Genomic DNA, 16,033 nt, shown 5'->3' on the forward strand with positions numbered 1-16,033 from the left:
ACAGCTGCGTGTTAATCAAGTCATCCAAGAGTTAATACTGTCACACAAAGGAGAGGGAAGCAACCTTTTGGGTTCCCAAGCTCCAGCCACTTAAAACTCATCTACTTCAGACCAGATCTCTCTCGCAAGCCTGAGTGTCTTACACCTCAGTCGGAACTTAAAGTAGCACCTGAATTTTAAAATACTTTATTTCCTACCCGTGTCATCTAAAAAGTCACCTAAACATTTCAAATAGCAAAGTGACTACAACATTCAAGTACCTTTAATCATAGTACAGCCACTGTGTTCTGTGGTTTAGTTGCTCAGAATAATTGTCCTAAAGGATGAAGACTGATACCACAGCCATGACCTATTAGAAGAAACTGAGGCACAGAGAAGTACATGGCAAAATATTTGTACCTATTTCTAACACCACAGGAACTTTGGTTGTCTGAATGCTAGAAGCTTATTAGGGCATGAGGGATGGCTGGGCACCTTTACCAGGTAGACTGAGGGTAATTCTTACGGGCTGGCTAGGATGGAAACACTGAACAAAGGTGCCCTGTCAATGAGCTGTGAAGCTGGAGACACAGAGCACTAGAGGGTGAGGGCTAAAACTGCACATATCTGAATTCTGCCGAACGCAAACTTCCTGGGGCCATCATAAAGTTGGTTTCTCCATGAGATCAAGACAACAGGAAAAAATAATGTCTGAAATGTGGGACTGGACAGAGGCTAGGGTGTATGAGCAGAACCAGGTTCTCCTGGCTACCCATTTAACACAGGCATATGTTCACTAGGACACAGATGACCACAAATCCATGGAAATCTTCACAATGACTGTTCATTTCCTAATCTTGTGACCTTGGACAACACGTTAAGTTTCTCTGAGTTTCAATTTCCTAATTCATGAAATGAGGATGAAGGGAATATTAGTAGTTCTGTGTACATATTAGCAGAAATTGATGCATGGACATTGTAAGTCTTTGCATAGTAATGAATTAAGTGCTTAGAGAACTGTACAAGACCCTTGGTTATTTTCCAGGAAATGGGAACATGAAAACCAGTGCTGGTCAGCATGCCCAAGCATATATATGGCCTTCTAGAAAATGACTAGGTAACGCATAACCAGCACCGTAGGAAAGTATGTACCCTTTGATCTAGGAATTCCCCTTCTAAGAGTCTACCCAAAGATGTACGTGTTTGTTCATTTCCTTGTCAAAGGAAAAAATTACAAACCTCTTGCTAATGTGGGGAACTTAAAGCAGCCTGTAACGTTCAAAGACTTGTCATAAAAAAGCTCAGATATCATATTAAACAGCGCAAATAGGGTACCTAAGTTGTTCACTTGGAATAATCAACACAAAATGAGAATGTGCACGTGTTTGCTAGGACACATGCACTTGTGTATAAAGCAGTGGATGAAGGAAATATAAAAAATAGCTGTTTTTGCAGCTCTGCTTTCATAATAGTTTTGTATTTGTCTTAACTTATCTGTAAAGATCATCAGTTTTTACAGAAGAAAAAAAATCAGCATCTACCTAATGAGGACACCATCACAGGAAAGAGGGGCTATGAACCTATGCTTACCTACTTGGAGTTGGACTGGGTACAGAGCTCTGAACAAGTAGAAATGACAGTTTCCCGTCTATAAAAGGTTGTGATTGGTCCTGAGCCAGTGTTTGAACAACATCAATACCAACAAAAGCTGTCTTTAACATAGTATATGGCTAAGGAAAGAGTTACAGTCATTAGCTTGCAACATGCAAGACTCAAGACTACATACCCTTTTATGGTCTTCCAGTTGCCTCAGGGGTGGACTTGATTCAAGCTCCTGCTAAGCATGCAGAAATTCCATTTTAAGTTCAACACTACGGACACTACCATCTTCAGCATCAGTCACAAATACATCTTGAGCTCATGTGCAGCCAAGGTTCCACAAAAGGGTGGGCTTGTTTACTTTGGGTTGTACTTAACAATTGTCCTAACACTTCCACCCCATTATGCTGTTTCAAATGAGCAGATATATAACTTTTTGGTCAACATTATTGTTTTTTTCTGAAAAGATTATGAATGGAAGTTCTATATAATGTGCTGTTATATTAACCCAAAAGAGGCTGTGAAGCAAGACTTAACTGTGCAGATCCTTATGATTCATACATGCAGTACACAACAGTGCATGCGTAAGGACATCACGGTGAGGCAGACACATACATGGGACCACAGCTTTCCCCAACCCACCAGCAGACAAGGATTCTAATCAAAGTACCAGTGAGGAGCTCTGATTAGAACACAACACACTGATCATTAGAAAACATCCCCACTACATCTTGTGTATTTTGTCATTTGTGTTTCATTTTAACATTTCACATAGACATCTTTCAAATAAGTAAATTTCATACTAGCTTGAATGTCTATGATTTAGTAACAGTTTCTGAAAGAAATGTTAACACCTAGAAATATAACTTCCCTCAAAGCATCTCTTTCATCTTAAGCACCTGAAATTCTAGCCCCTCACTTAACAAGTGTGGCTGGTGGCCAGAAAGGATACAACAGAATGACTGTGAAACCACCATTTCCTTAACAGATTCTTTGAAAACTGTAATATCCAGATTTTCAAAAATACATCACTATTGCATAGAATCCAAAGTCAATTCTGTGCAACAAAGGTCTGAGCAATTCCAGAATTTTTCAATGAAACATGTCCAGACAGACAATGGTGTGTGAAGTGTTTCCAAGAGGTACATCCTCTAACCTGATCAGATGCTTCACCTAGCTCCACCTCTGGGGACTTTCCTTCCACACCAAAGCCCCATCCAGAACAGTAATGATCAGTCCCAGTCAGACACAGTCCTCCTTCCCAAGCCCACTACCAGGACAAACATTTTGTCACGACAATTCAGACACTCAACCATGACAATTTAGAAGCACCCATATTTGCTGGCACTGCAGATATAGGTGAGTGACACACCTCTGTGGAGTTCTCAGCTTCCGGTGCCTGGGGCAGCTAGTTGGAAGTAAAATGAAGTATGTTAGTTATAGCACTGCATTTCACGGGCCACAGAGACATTCAGGGACCAACACTCAATGACAAAACGTGGAGGCAAAAATCCAAGACACCTGCTACACGGGCTCTGGGCATTGAGGTGACCAGCCACTTGCTCTTTTAAATTAAACTGACTATGGTTGTGCTGGAAGAGATGACTAGCCTGTGCCTGACATAAAATAAACAAACAAAAAACCCTCTATACCTAATCAAGAAGAAAGGGCCACTCCACAGGAGTGTTTTGCTAGAAGCAGTGCCGTTGGAAGCTCAGGGAAACTCCTAGAACTGACTAGGCGGCAGATGGTAGTAGGGTGTAATTCTGGGCAGGCTCCTCACTGGGAGGAATGAGAAGTCTCCTGTAGGTTTATGCCTTCTCACACTGCCCTGCAGTGGATGGTTATGGCTCAGGCTAAAAAGACAGTGCCCTTTGTCTGAAGCACGGAAGTAGGGCTCCTGTATTCAGGACACACTGTAGAGGAGTGTTCCACCCTCACATTTTCCTAGGTGGCTTCACAGACTAGTCTCTTGGACTTCCTCCTATTACACCACGTAGATCCCCCACCTTGAAAATTCCTACCCCACAGAGGAGAAACAAGAAGATGTGGTTAGAGTGCATGCAAGTGTACTAGGAGTGGGGGCGTCTTAGAGAAGGTGAGACTAGAATAAAGTACACAGCTCCATGTGAAGACAGTGCAATGAATCTGTCCGAAGGACACGTGCTTAGAGCACAGAACTAATGTCAGATGTAATTGTCAGATCCTACTCCAGCTGCCCTTAGCCCAAGTCATGCACCCGTGACATGGCTGAATGGTGCAAGGTGCAGTCTGGGGCCATGGAATGAAGCCACGGTTTATGGTGTAACCATGTGACGTTGGCCTCTGATCTGGGCCTAGCAAAGCCACACACCTCTCCTCAGGCCAGAAGGTGGCTATGAAGCCAGAACAGTTTTGAAAGCCTGTGAAGACTGAAGCTGTGAGCCAAGGGTGGGCTGGGGTGGGGGTGGGTAATCAATTCAGCTAAAAGTTTGATCCCTGTGATGGGAAAAAGTTCTCTTAATAGAACGTTGTTATGCTGTTATCATGTAACCTAAAAGTTTACCTTTCTTCCACTTCCTAACAGGTAAAAGGAAACAGATGGGATTAAACTATTTCACCAAAGACAATGAAGGACATGTGAGGGGTGCTCACTCATTCCAGACAGAAGACCTTTCATACAGGAACCCCATGCACTATTCCCAGGGACAGAAAATTCCTACGAATCACAGTCTCCTGCCAGGAGTGTAGAGGGACATGAGAAAGGCCTTGGACATGTTAGGGAAAGTAACAGCAGAGCTAAGGAGTATGTATTTTCAAAATGATGAAAATAATAGCAGGATCCAAGAATAAGCATTTAGTTCTACTTTTTCAGTCTGTATAGTTTAGACAAAACATTGAAATTGTATAAACATTTCTTTTGCCCTCAATGCAAAAAAGAACATATAAGAAAAGCAGAACAAAAGGCATTGCCCATAAATAAATGTTAGAGTAGCAGAAAGACATGGAAAAAGTATTATCTTCTCCCATGTGTGTTGGCTGCAATCCCGCAGCATAGTCCTATGTTCATCCTATATGATTAGAACAACAGGATTACAGGGAAGGATTTCCTCCAGGAATTCCAACAGCTACCCTCTTATTCCCTTGCTAATCTCAATCAAAACTAACAGAAATAAGAAAGGTGAACCTGGAACTGGTATAAGCTTTTGCTTGAATTCTCTACTTGCCTCAGTTCTCCCTGTCCAGAAATTTCTGATACATTTTAAGATGCCAGTAACACTTCATCTCCTCTCTGACTTTTTCTTAAAAAAAAATTATTTCGAGAGAGGAGAGGGAGAGGCAAAGAGAGAATGAATGGACAAACCAGGGTCTCCAACCAGTGTAAACGAACTCCAGTTTCAAACGCCATCTTGTGCATCTGCATCTGGCTTATGTGAGTACTGGGGAATCAAATTTGAGTCCTTAGACTGCAGAGGAAAGTGCCTTAATCACTAAGCCATCTCACCAGCACTATGCTTGTTTTTAAAATAAAAATTAAGTTTAAAAAATTAAGTTTAAACTAGTTGTCTTGTTTTTCCCTGAAAAAATATCTTGTAAAGCTGAGATAGCAGAGGATGGTTTGAAGCTTTAAAATAACTGTCTAACCAGGAAAAATAGTTAAAAAAAATTTTCAAGGTTGTGTCTCCATCTAGCCCAGGCTGACCTATGTAGTCTCAGAGTGGCCTCAAACTTGCACCAATCCTCCTACCTCTGCCTCCTGAATGCTGAGATTAAAAGTGTGCGTCACCACACCTGGCTTAAAAATTTTATTTCTTGAAGTTATGAAATTTGCAGAAAAATGGATGGACCTGGAAAGTATTATACTAAGTCAGGTAACCCAGGCCCAGAAAGCCAAGCGCCACATGTTCCCTCTCATATGTGGATCCTAGCTACAGATGACTGGGCTTCTGTGTGAGAATGAAAATACTTAGTAGCAGAGGCCAGTAAGTTGAAAAGGAGACATAAAGGGTGGAGAAAGGAAGGGAGGAGGATACTTAATAGGTTGATATTGTATATATGTAATTACAATGATTGTAATGGGGAGGTAATATGATGGAGAATGGAATTTCAAACAGGAAAGTGTGGGGGTGGGGAGGGAGGGAATTACCATGGGATATATTTTATAATCATGAAAAATGTTAATAAAAATTAAAAAAAATTTATTTCTATTTCATACATGTATGTAAAATATTTGATCATATTCACTCCCAATACCCTCGCTTATCCCTCTCCATTAAAACTCTTTTCCCCAACTAATCCTTTTCCTACTTTCATGTCCAAGAAGGGCATTTAAAAAAATATTTAAAAGGAACCGAGGGAGGGAAGAGAGAGATAATGGGCACTCTAGCAACTCTTGCCTCTGCAAAGTAACTCTAGTTGCATGTGCCACTTTGTGCATCTGCCTTTATGTGGATACTGGAGAACTGAAACTGGGCTGTTAGGCTTTGAGCAAGCACCTTTAACCACCAAGCCATCTCTCTAGCCCAAGAAGGGCAAGTTTTTAAAAATACTTAAATTTTTTAAAAATTTATTTGGGAGAGAGAGAATAGGTATACTAGGGCCTCCAGCTACTGCAAATGAACTCCAGATGCATGCGACACCTTGTGCATCTGGCTAACATAGATAGGTCCTGGGGAATTGAACCTGGGGCCTTCGGCTTTGCAGGCAAGTGCCTTAACCACTAAGCCCATTTACCCCAGGAAGGGCAATTTTTAATGCTTTCTATCTGTGTGCCACACTGAAAAATTCCAGAGTACTGACTGGTATCATGTGATTATTCTCTGTGAAACCATCATGGCCACCAATGACTGTCTCTGGGCTTCTACTTCCTTACCTCTTTGTGGAGTCAGTACTCACTGAGATTCTTCCAGTTCATGTGCCAAGTGATGGTTGGACATTTTTACTAAACTTCATTTCATGAAGTCTAAAAGGCAAGTTCTCTAAATAATATACCTGCTAGGACATAAAATGATTCAGGTATGGCAAAGAACAGAACAGACCAGACCCAGAACATAATTGGGTAAATCAGCAATAGCCCATACCACCATCTTTTTCTCTGAGGAGTGTGATAACAGCTCTTTGAGGAAAAGATGATTATATGGCAGTGAGCTCCAATTTTGATAAATATATCAATAAGGTAGACAGGTTCAAAGACTAGCTAGAGAAATATATAATAAGCAAAGTAAGAGTAATACTTGACAAATGAATTGAGTTTCTTGGCAGTTATTATTATTATCTTCCATAAAGATGAGTATTCCCTGTTAACCTGAAGGAAGAATACTGAGTGTAACCAATTTTGTATCTCCTTCCTAATGCCAGCATCAGCCGCTATTCTGCTGACACCTTTAATCAAGGTAGAGTCTCCCAAATCAGTAATAATTTCATGTTGCCCATTTTGAACTTGAAAACCAGGTATTGTCCCAAGCTACCTCTTTATATTAACTCTTTGATCTGAAGTCTTCCCCAGTATTTTCAGAGTTTAGCAAAATCTAATCTGATAGGAAAAAAAAAAGAGAGAGATAAGTGGCTAGTAAACATTTCAATAAAACTCAAACAGGAGCTAGAGAGATAGATGTCTTAGAGGTTAAGGTGCTTTCCTGAGAAGCCTTAGCACTCCTGTTCAAATCCTCCAGGTCCCACATATAGCCAGGTACAAGTGACACAAGCATGCAATGTCACGCATGGCCATAATGGAACGAACACATCTGGAGTTCATTCATAGTGGCTGAAAGGCCCTGGTGTGCCCATTCTCTGTCTGTCTCTCTCTCAAAAAAAAAAAAAAAAAAAAAAAAAACAACAACAACAAAAAAAACAAAACAAAACCAACCAAACAAACAAAAACCCCACAAGTCCCTGAGTCCTTAATGTCCTAACTGGATGAGGCCAGTGATCAGCAAATTTAACTGCAGTACATGAGCAAGTAATGGGATTTGTATAGAGAAGACATCTCTCATGGGCTTGCTCGCAGTACACAGTGTATCAAACATCTCAAGCATAAACTTCATATATCCATGAATGAAATAATATCTTGTAATGCTTAGAAAAAATTTGAGGCACGTTCTCACTCTATCCTGGAACTCATTCAGTAGCCTAGGCTAGCCTTGAACTTGTGGTGATGCTCATACTTCAGCATGCCAAGTGCTGGGGTTATAGGTATGTGCTACTATGCCTGGCTGATATCTTGTAATTCTTAATTTGGAAAAAAAAAAAAAAAACACTCTTTGACTTTCGAGGGCTGCTATCTATTTCTGTTGTTTGCAACCCAACCTCCTCCACACTTGTCCATCTTTCCATCTATTCTTTCTCATGTGTGGTCTTTACAGGCCGGCGCACAGCACAGCCTACAAACATCCTTGGTTTTCCACTGCCCTCTGTGTCCCCTAGGCTTGGACAATTTTCCTTCATTAAGCAAAAAGTCTCCCTATTCATCATCCTGGCAGAAGCTGAACACAAGTCAAGATATCTAAAAATATGACAGATGGAGATATCAGTATAGCAAAAGGAATTGATTTCCGGCCTCCTAAATCAGCCCTCGGTTGTTGTTACCCACTGATAACCTTAGAGGAAGGAAGCAAAAACAAGGGATAGGGCCCATCTTTTACCAACCTTTGAAAACCTTCAAGAGGCCAGAAGGCTTTGAAGATAACTGAACCAAAATAAAAGTTATCTATCATTTACAAATTCTATTTGAATCTTCACATCAACTTATACAATTCTCCTTTAACTGAATTTATCTTTAGAAATTAAAAATTATTTGGTTTCAACAATATAGTTTTATCTACTATATTTTACAGATGGAGTTGATCAAAACTCTACAATATGGATCACTATTTAAAAATGTAATACAAAGAGTAAATTATACAACTTCAGACATTCTGGAATGATGTCAGCATTAGAAAAAAAAAAAAATCCTCCACAGACTGCAATAGCTTCTGTGTGCTTGCTGCTCAGAGCCGTGCTCGCTCTGTGGTTGTCAGTGTCCAACAGTAAACAGCCTGGCTACACTTATTGGCAATTACTGCTGAAGGTCACACATCAGCAGTGAGCCTAGATTCCAGGAAAAAAAGCAGCTCTTATGTAACTGCTGCCTGAAGGTTGGCAGGTACCCAACTCAGCAGTTCACAGCGATGTGAGAAAGTAGGACACCTCCATCTGGGGTTGGACGTCATGAGAACGCCCCCTGAAGGTGAAATTTAACAATTCTCGTGATTTTCTCACCCTCCCCTCAATACACTGAATTCTACAGAGTTCCTTTTATGTGGCATCTTCTGATTACAGAAGGAGCTGGAAGGTGAGAGAAGTTAAGGACACAATAAAAGCAGGCTGCAGCCATCCTGTGGAACTAGGAATGTCTTTCTTTTTCTTTATTTTTTTATGGTGCAGTACAGGAAAGCAAAGTTGCTGTCACCAGAGGCTCCAAGTGACAGTAATAACAACCATATCTCAAATGCGTAAATATGGAATTACAGGACATACCTTCTAAACACACTGTTCCTTGCCGTGGACACAGAAATAAAATCTAGGTGGCCCACTCTTTAGTGTACCCCTTTTGCAGTAGGTCCAAGCACCTCCACACAACAGCACATCACTTCATAGTTGAAAAAAGTGATTCGTGCCACCATGTCTTGAAGCCTCTCACTTGTGTCTGATCTCCAAAGCTGCTACCTGACCTGTCTGAGTTAGGAGTCCCCATATGCCATACTCTCATGATTCCATGGAATTCGGACACTCCTCTTAATGGGCAACTGCTATGTTATATTAATTTGTATTACTGGCTGTCTCTCCAGCAAAACTGTAAGCTCCAGCACGGCAGACACCATGTCTATTTGGAGCATCGTTGTTTCCAGCCTTTAGCACCATGCCGTGAACCTAACAGGTGCTCAAAAGTTAGTCACAAAAGTGAAAGACTTTAGCATCAGCTGGCGTCTGTTTAAAGCAAAACACAGGTCAGTGAGAGAGCTTTCTGGGGTGATGGAAACATTCTATATCTTGATTTGGGAGATGCCAATCCCAGTGTGCACATGTAACCATCCATCAACCTTTACACAGGAGGAGCAAGACAGCAGTGTACGCAGTCTCCTTTTCCTGACACCCCACCCCATCTGTTCCTCACATCTTCAGTGGAAAAAATCAAATCAGGGGACAAGGCTGAGATTGCCTCTTTACTTGCCAAGAAATAAAATCACAAACACAAATGCCCTCCTTTTCTTGGTGTCAAGTGAAATTTTATTCTAGAAGACAGCTGGGACAGGCCATAGCATGCACATTTCTTGTAGGGAGTCTAATGCTACTGACCCCATTTCACCCTGGTTCATGGCTCTGTGGGGGAACCATTTTCTAAGTGGTTCACTGCACATGTCTCCTAACACGCTAACCTGGCCTCTATGATCAAATGGCAGCAGCCTTTCTTCAGTAAGGAGATTATGGGACATCCACCAGACTTGCCTTACTCTGTTTCAGGTTTTGAAACTGAGGCCTGCAGTGCATGTGTGAAGCCTTGCCCTGGTCCTTGGCCAGCAGGAACCCTCATTAAACTTGGGCAGAAATGCAGCTGTGAGCTGCAGCGTCTACCAGCACACATGACTGAATGCTTTCTGGTGGTGGAGGAACCATGGTATTTTCCAGAATTAGCATTAAAGATGAAGGCCAATCAGTCATCTAGGCACAGAGAGCCAGAACCAATAGCCAAGGGACCAGTGACAGGGTGTTGGTGTCCCAGGGTTCTGGTGGTTGCCATGGGTAACAATGCAGAAGGGGATCCACAGTTGCTTCCTCAGGGAATTTTCAAAGAATCCAAGTGCCTGCCAGAACATTCTTCTTTTATAAACAGACAGTATTCTATTTCCTAGAGTATAATTATAAACACACCTGCTCCAACTGTGGAATCTTTCCATAAGCAAGCAATAAACTCCCAGCCAGGAGAACCAAGTTGTATCTTGAGCAAGCAAACACATCAACTGATTACTATGGTGCAAAACAGCATATTAATAACACTCCAGATACTGATGAGGGAGGGATTTCCTTCCCTGACTTAATTTGTACCTAAGCAAACAGAAACTCAACCTCAATAGTTCAGGGGGAGAAATGTACATCAGTGAGGCATTTATATCTCTAGGTTGAAAAGGAATATTGAAGATGTCAACATACAAATGCATCCCAGGATTTTTTTTTTCTGGTATACAAATAACTCAGAAGTAGGAAAGCTAAGCAGGATACAAGGAGGAAAATCACTATAATAAAGGCAATTAATTAAGCTGCTGTACTCCATGTTCCCCCTTTCTATTCATCCCAGAAGACAGGTCTGAATGAAATATGAACTTGTTCATGTCTGATTAAAATAAGGACAACTGTGCTAATGGAATTCACGATGTACACCAAGCCACCTGTGACTAATACCCACTTTAACCATGCTCTAGCTATCTAGATAAGACTAGCCATCTACCCCTCTGAGAGCCATACATGAAGCAGCTAGACAAAATTCATAACCACTTGTGTTGCTTTCAGCTTTAAGTTTGTGGTTCCAACTTGAACCATCTATTGCAGGTCTCAACCACGGTATATTAACCGACTTGACAGTAGATAACAAGTTCAAATCTGGTAGTGCTGTTGCATCCAGAGAAAAAGTATTAACAGGCCTGCCAAAAGAAGGCACAGGCTTCTAATGCAGACCAGGAAATAAATGATTTAAAAAGTCAAATAAAATTCTATCCTAGAGTACTCAATTTTTTCATCAATGAAACCTTCCTAACTATACACAGTAACTTCCCAGATTACTTTTTTTCTAGTACCATTTACCAGTCACATAAATAAACCCAAAAGCAAGATAGAAGGGTGTTGAGAAAGTGCTCAGAACAAAAAGTAGGTAAGAAGACTCCAAATTCTGAACAAAACAGCTATTTACACATGAATCCAGAGCAGCTTTGGTTAGGTACGACTTACTTGATGTATCACAACAGAAGTCACTGGTTCCCATCTTAATTTCTGGATCTACAGGTAGTTCTTGGGTAAGTCATGGATATACTGTATTCTTAATCTTAGGAGAGAAAAGAACTAGAAACTCGAGATTCACACTGCCTTTTGAAAATGTTTATGCGACGGGCTGGAGAGATGGCTTAGCAGTTAAGCGCTTGCCTGTGAAGCCTAAGGACCCCGGTTCGAGGCTCGGTTCCCCAGGTCCCACGTTAGCCAGATGCACAAGGGGGCGCACGCGTCTGGAGTTCGTTTGCAGAGGCTGGAAGCCCTGGCGCACCCATTCTCTCCCTCTCCCTCTATCTGTCTTTCTCTGTGTCTGTCGCTCTCAAGTAAATAAATTAAAAAAAAAAAAAAGAAAATGTTTATGCGACACCCTCACAGGCAATACTTTTCACCACACAGACCGAGGGAACGATGTAGGTTTTGAATTTTTTTTTTTTTTTTTTTAGCAATTTTCCAACTAAACCAGTGTGATTCTCTCTTTGGGTCATATGTTTTACACAACAAAGGTTTGTGTAAACACCAACACTAAGTTTCTAAATCAAGTTAATGGCCAGGGTCAACCACAAATTAAGTTAAGATTCTAGATAGGGAATGACTGAAATCTTATTGCAGCTTAGAAAGTCTTCATCTGGACTCAGGTGGGATCTCCAAGGACAAATGGTCAAGATCCTCATGGGAAATGCCAATAGAGACAAGACACAGGTTTCACTCACTCCCAGAAAGCACACTACAACAGTGACATGCTCCTCCGGAGACCAGAGCACAAAGCACTGGGCTAACTGAAGACTGCCATGAAAATGCCACCACAGGACATTAAAAACAAACAAAAAACCCAACAAAATTAGAACCTCTGCATTATCCAATTCATCAATGGAAATTTGCTGGAAAAGAAAAAAAGGGGAGGGGGGAGAAAAAGAAAGATATGTTAGGAAAGGAAATGCAAGCAGAGTAAGCATTAGAAATTTGCCAGAAATTCTTAGGGCTCAATATGTCATAAGGTATTGTTAGATGGTGACCAACTTAAGAGGTGTGGGCATTATGGACACTGCCACAGCATGGAATTACATCTGCTCTGGAACAAAACAGGCAGCATGTGTCATGTTTTATGTGCATGCCAGGCATCAAACCTCACATGTCCATTAGCCAGGTATGCAGACAGCCTTGTATTGTCTTACACACATGAGAACTTGAATTGAGTCGAGTCAAAGGCCAATTACCCAAGCTATGTTTTTCAAAGGCAAGTAGAAAAGAATAGGGTAAAGTATTAGAGTAGGATTACCTCATTCAACAAGAAAGTTCTTTCTCAAGACTCAATGAACAAATTCACTGGGGATCAGGAGCCCCACACATGGTTGGACTCCATCAGATCAGGTCAGGTGGTAATGAGAACAACACGCCCCAAGCCAGAGAGCACCAACCTCTGCGAGAGCCTATTTGCCCCAGGATCATCAGTGCCACTCAAGTGCCATTAGTGACATGGGTTTTATTAGCATCCACTCCAAGGGAATTACAAATCCTAAGAGAACTCTCCCAATTCCTGTCACTTAAGGAGCGGTGGGTGATCCCCACATTTAGCTCAGAAACACTGCTGGATAGAAATGCTAATGCTTTATGCACCTAGAACCAAGAAACTTTGGTAGTTAATAGAGGACTCATAATTTGTATGCAACTGCAAACCCCAGCATCATCTGAGGCCCCACACCCTCCAGCACTGAAACAGTGATTGATTACTGTTTGGAAGAGAAAATACAATTCCAAGTAAGTTTTGAGATATCCTTTCATATTAATTTTTGGCCTCTGAATTTCTTTCCAAAGTTCTTTTACTAGTAACTTAAACCAAGAACAGCTATTAATAACAGTAGTGGTAGTAATAATAAACAACAACAACAACAATAATAATGAACCAACAGTACATTAGAGTAGTCAATATGCAGGGTGAATATGAACTTTTTCAAACAGGGCCAGAGAGCTTAACAGTTAACTATGATTTATAGAGAGATTCACAGCAATTTTTAGTATGTTTAGCTATGGGAGCTTTTTTCCCCTTTACACATGGACAAACTTTACTTCAGGTTAAAAGCAGACTTTGGGGGCATTTCATGTACAGAGTATTTGTGAGGCACTGAGATTCTCTAGGACTTGACCCATCTGAATCCAGAGGAAAGAAAGAGACTAGAAGCACCATGCCAAGATGATTTCCGACACCATTTTCATGGTATTACAGTTAACATTTCTTTATTGGTATGTGACACTTAGAAGAATATGCACTGCCAGTTCTGTGCACCTGAGAGTCACAAAAGATGAGGATGCCTGTTTAGTTCTTAAGTGACTGCAACAGTTTATACAGGATTCGAGTATGTGGGGAGGCTGGACCTCAGTGTTGACATGCTGGGAGGTAGAGCCCTCGTGAGAGTACAAGTGCTGCCTTGGAAGAAGCTAGAATAGTTTCTGTTGGGAGTTGGAACTCACTTTGTCTGTCTGACACTGTATCCCAGGGTGGGTCCAGAACTCACTGTATAGCCTATGGTAGACTCAAACTCTTAGCAATCCGCCTTTCCTAGCCTTTCCACAATGCTGGGACTGCAGGCATGAGGCACCATGCCCAGGTTGGGGTTAGCTCTTTTGAGAGCTGAGTTGTTGTAAAGGCAAGCCAGACCCTTGACTCTCCCTTGGGCTTCCTGTTTCAGACTGTGATTTCTCACTGCTACTCGGGCTCATCTTTCTTCCTTTTCCTTTTCCCTTTCCTTTCCTTCCTCTCCCTCTTTATCTCCCTGTACTGGGGGTGAACCTAGGACCTTCTGCATGCTAGAGAAGCACTCAACCACTAAGCTGCCTATGAAGCCCAACCATTCTTCTTTATAATATAGCCTCCTTCTGGTATTTTATTATTTTAACAACAATTATGACCCAAATCTTATGACAATCTTCAACCAATCCTGACCTTCATCATCTTTAGCATTTCTTGGACTGTCCTTTCTTGGGGGCAGTAGACCAACCACTTATTACTCACTAATAAGACTCCTTGTATGTGAGATGATCAAACCCATAGGTTTTCATAGTTCTGACATAACTATAATTTATAAAGTTATTTGCCATCAATTGGAGACTCATTTTAATTGAATGAGAAATCTTTGGGCCACTGCTCTTGTCACTTATGTAGTAATCATGTAACATAATGAAAACTTAAGACTGAGCGTGGATTTCAAAACACTCACAAGTGGTCCATCTGTTCACTTATGATGAAGTGGTAAAAATCCAGTACCTGGAGTTTGGGTTCAGGGTTTAAGTTTGTATTAGTAGCTGTTGATTTTAGGCAACTTTCTGAACCTCTGTGAATCTATGCCTTCTCCTGTGAGTATAAAAATGGATAGCAACATCGGTAATCTCTATCTCTGAGGCTTGTCTGAGATGCAGGAGATGGGCTAAGAGCAGAGGCTACACATAACAAGAGATCAGTAAATGTTACTGTCGCCTACAACACACCCTAGGACATGGCAGGTATGTTGGGCCATAAAAACGTATGCCAGCTTTAGCAAGATTCGGGTATGTTTTAGTCTGTTTGAAATATGAGTGGAAGTTGTTAGTAGCATGTTTTTCTTTATGAAAGTAGCTCTACATAAGCATGCCAGTGATTTTCAGCAGAATAAACAACAGTTTCAACCTTGTCAGTGAAAAGGTTTTGAGGCTGAATCAAAGAAATGAGCAAAGGCAGCCAAAGCCTCAATACCCCTGAGAAAGGCAGCTTAGACAGGAAAACGGCCTGCACCAGAGGACATGCCATTCAAGGGAGGCTGTAAAGAGTCTTCTACTGAGGTCAGGAGACTGGAGTTCTAATCTTGACCCCATTATAGACTCTCCATGTGACCTCAGGCAGTTATTTCACCCCAGCCCAGTGTCTCATGCTCAGGGGAGGGCTGATGAGGGGAAGCCAGAGGCCCCTTCCAGCTCTAATTCCATGGCCGTGGAGGCTCGTGATGGGGCAGCGAAGGACAGCCCTGCACACCCCCAGGAAGGTGACAGTCATGAGACAAGTTCCATGCAAGAGGTGACTAATGGGAAAGCTGAGATGGGAGGAGGGAAATGACCTCAGCTCCAGGCCAAGGGATACTTCATTGATTTTATCAATGCAAGCCAACTGGCTTCCTTGAGAAAGGTTAGTTCTTTGGCTCTGAGTTTCCTCCACCTTTGAAAAACGTGGCCTGCCTGATGTGCCAACTTTCTTTAGTGAAACAGTAACATGCAGTAACCATGAAATATGCCACCAAAAAGCCTTGGCAAAACAAAGTTCATACCAAATGCCAGACAGGGGAAACAACAAAATTTTCTGCCCTCCACCTCTATTCTGAAGCTTCATTAATAAAATTAAGCAGCATTTCAAAGAGAACATGAGGCCAGAAGTTCCAAGTTTGTGCTGCAGGTTTGAGGCGTTGCTGACTTAACACAGGTTTCTGCAGTGCCTTCC

At 41.6% G+C, this 16,033-nt stretch overlaps 1 protein-coding gene across 16 annotated transcripts in view; it reads right to left on the minus strand.

Annotated features, from left to right (window-relative positions):
- Itpr1 (inositol 1,4,5-trisphosphate receptor type 1) overlaps nt 1–16,033 on the minus strand; it is a 380,520-nt gene that overhangs the window by 120,442 nt on the left and 244,045 nt on the right. For 7 of the 16 annotated variants that reach the window (XM_045134263.1, XM_045134260.1, XM_045134259.1 and 4 more), the window contains 3 exons: nt 12,420–12,452; nt 2,951–2,986; nt 1,766–1,816 (listed from right to left, as the gene is read on the minus strand). The exons of 4 other annotated variants lie outside the window; for them this stretch is intronic. In XM_045134263.1, coding sequence (XP_044990198.1) covers nt 1,766–1,816; nt 2,951–2,986; nt 12,420–12,452 — 120 coding nt within the window. The remainder of the gene's footprint in view (nt 1–1,765; nt 1,817–2,950; nt 2,987–12,419; nt 12,453–16,033) is intronic. 5 more of the 16 variants (XM_045134267.1, XM_045134266.1, XM_045134265.1 and 2 more) reach the window with 1 other exon arrangement.

Source organism: Jaculus jaculus, chromosome 14 (genome assembly GCF_020740685.1).
Source record: "Jaculus jaculus isolate mJacJac1 chromosome 14, mJacJac1.mat.Y.cur, whole genome shotgun sequence".
In the NCBI taxonomy this organism is placed as follows: domain Eukaryota; kingdom Metazoa; phylum Chordata; class Mammalia; order Rodentia; family Dipodidae; genus Jaculus; species Jaculus jaculus.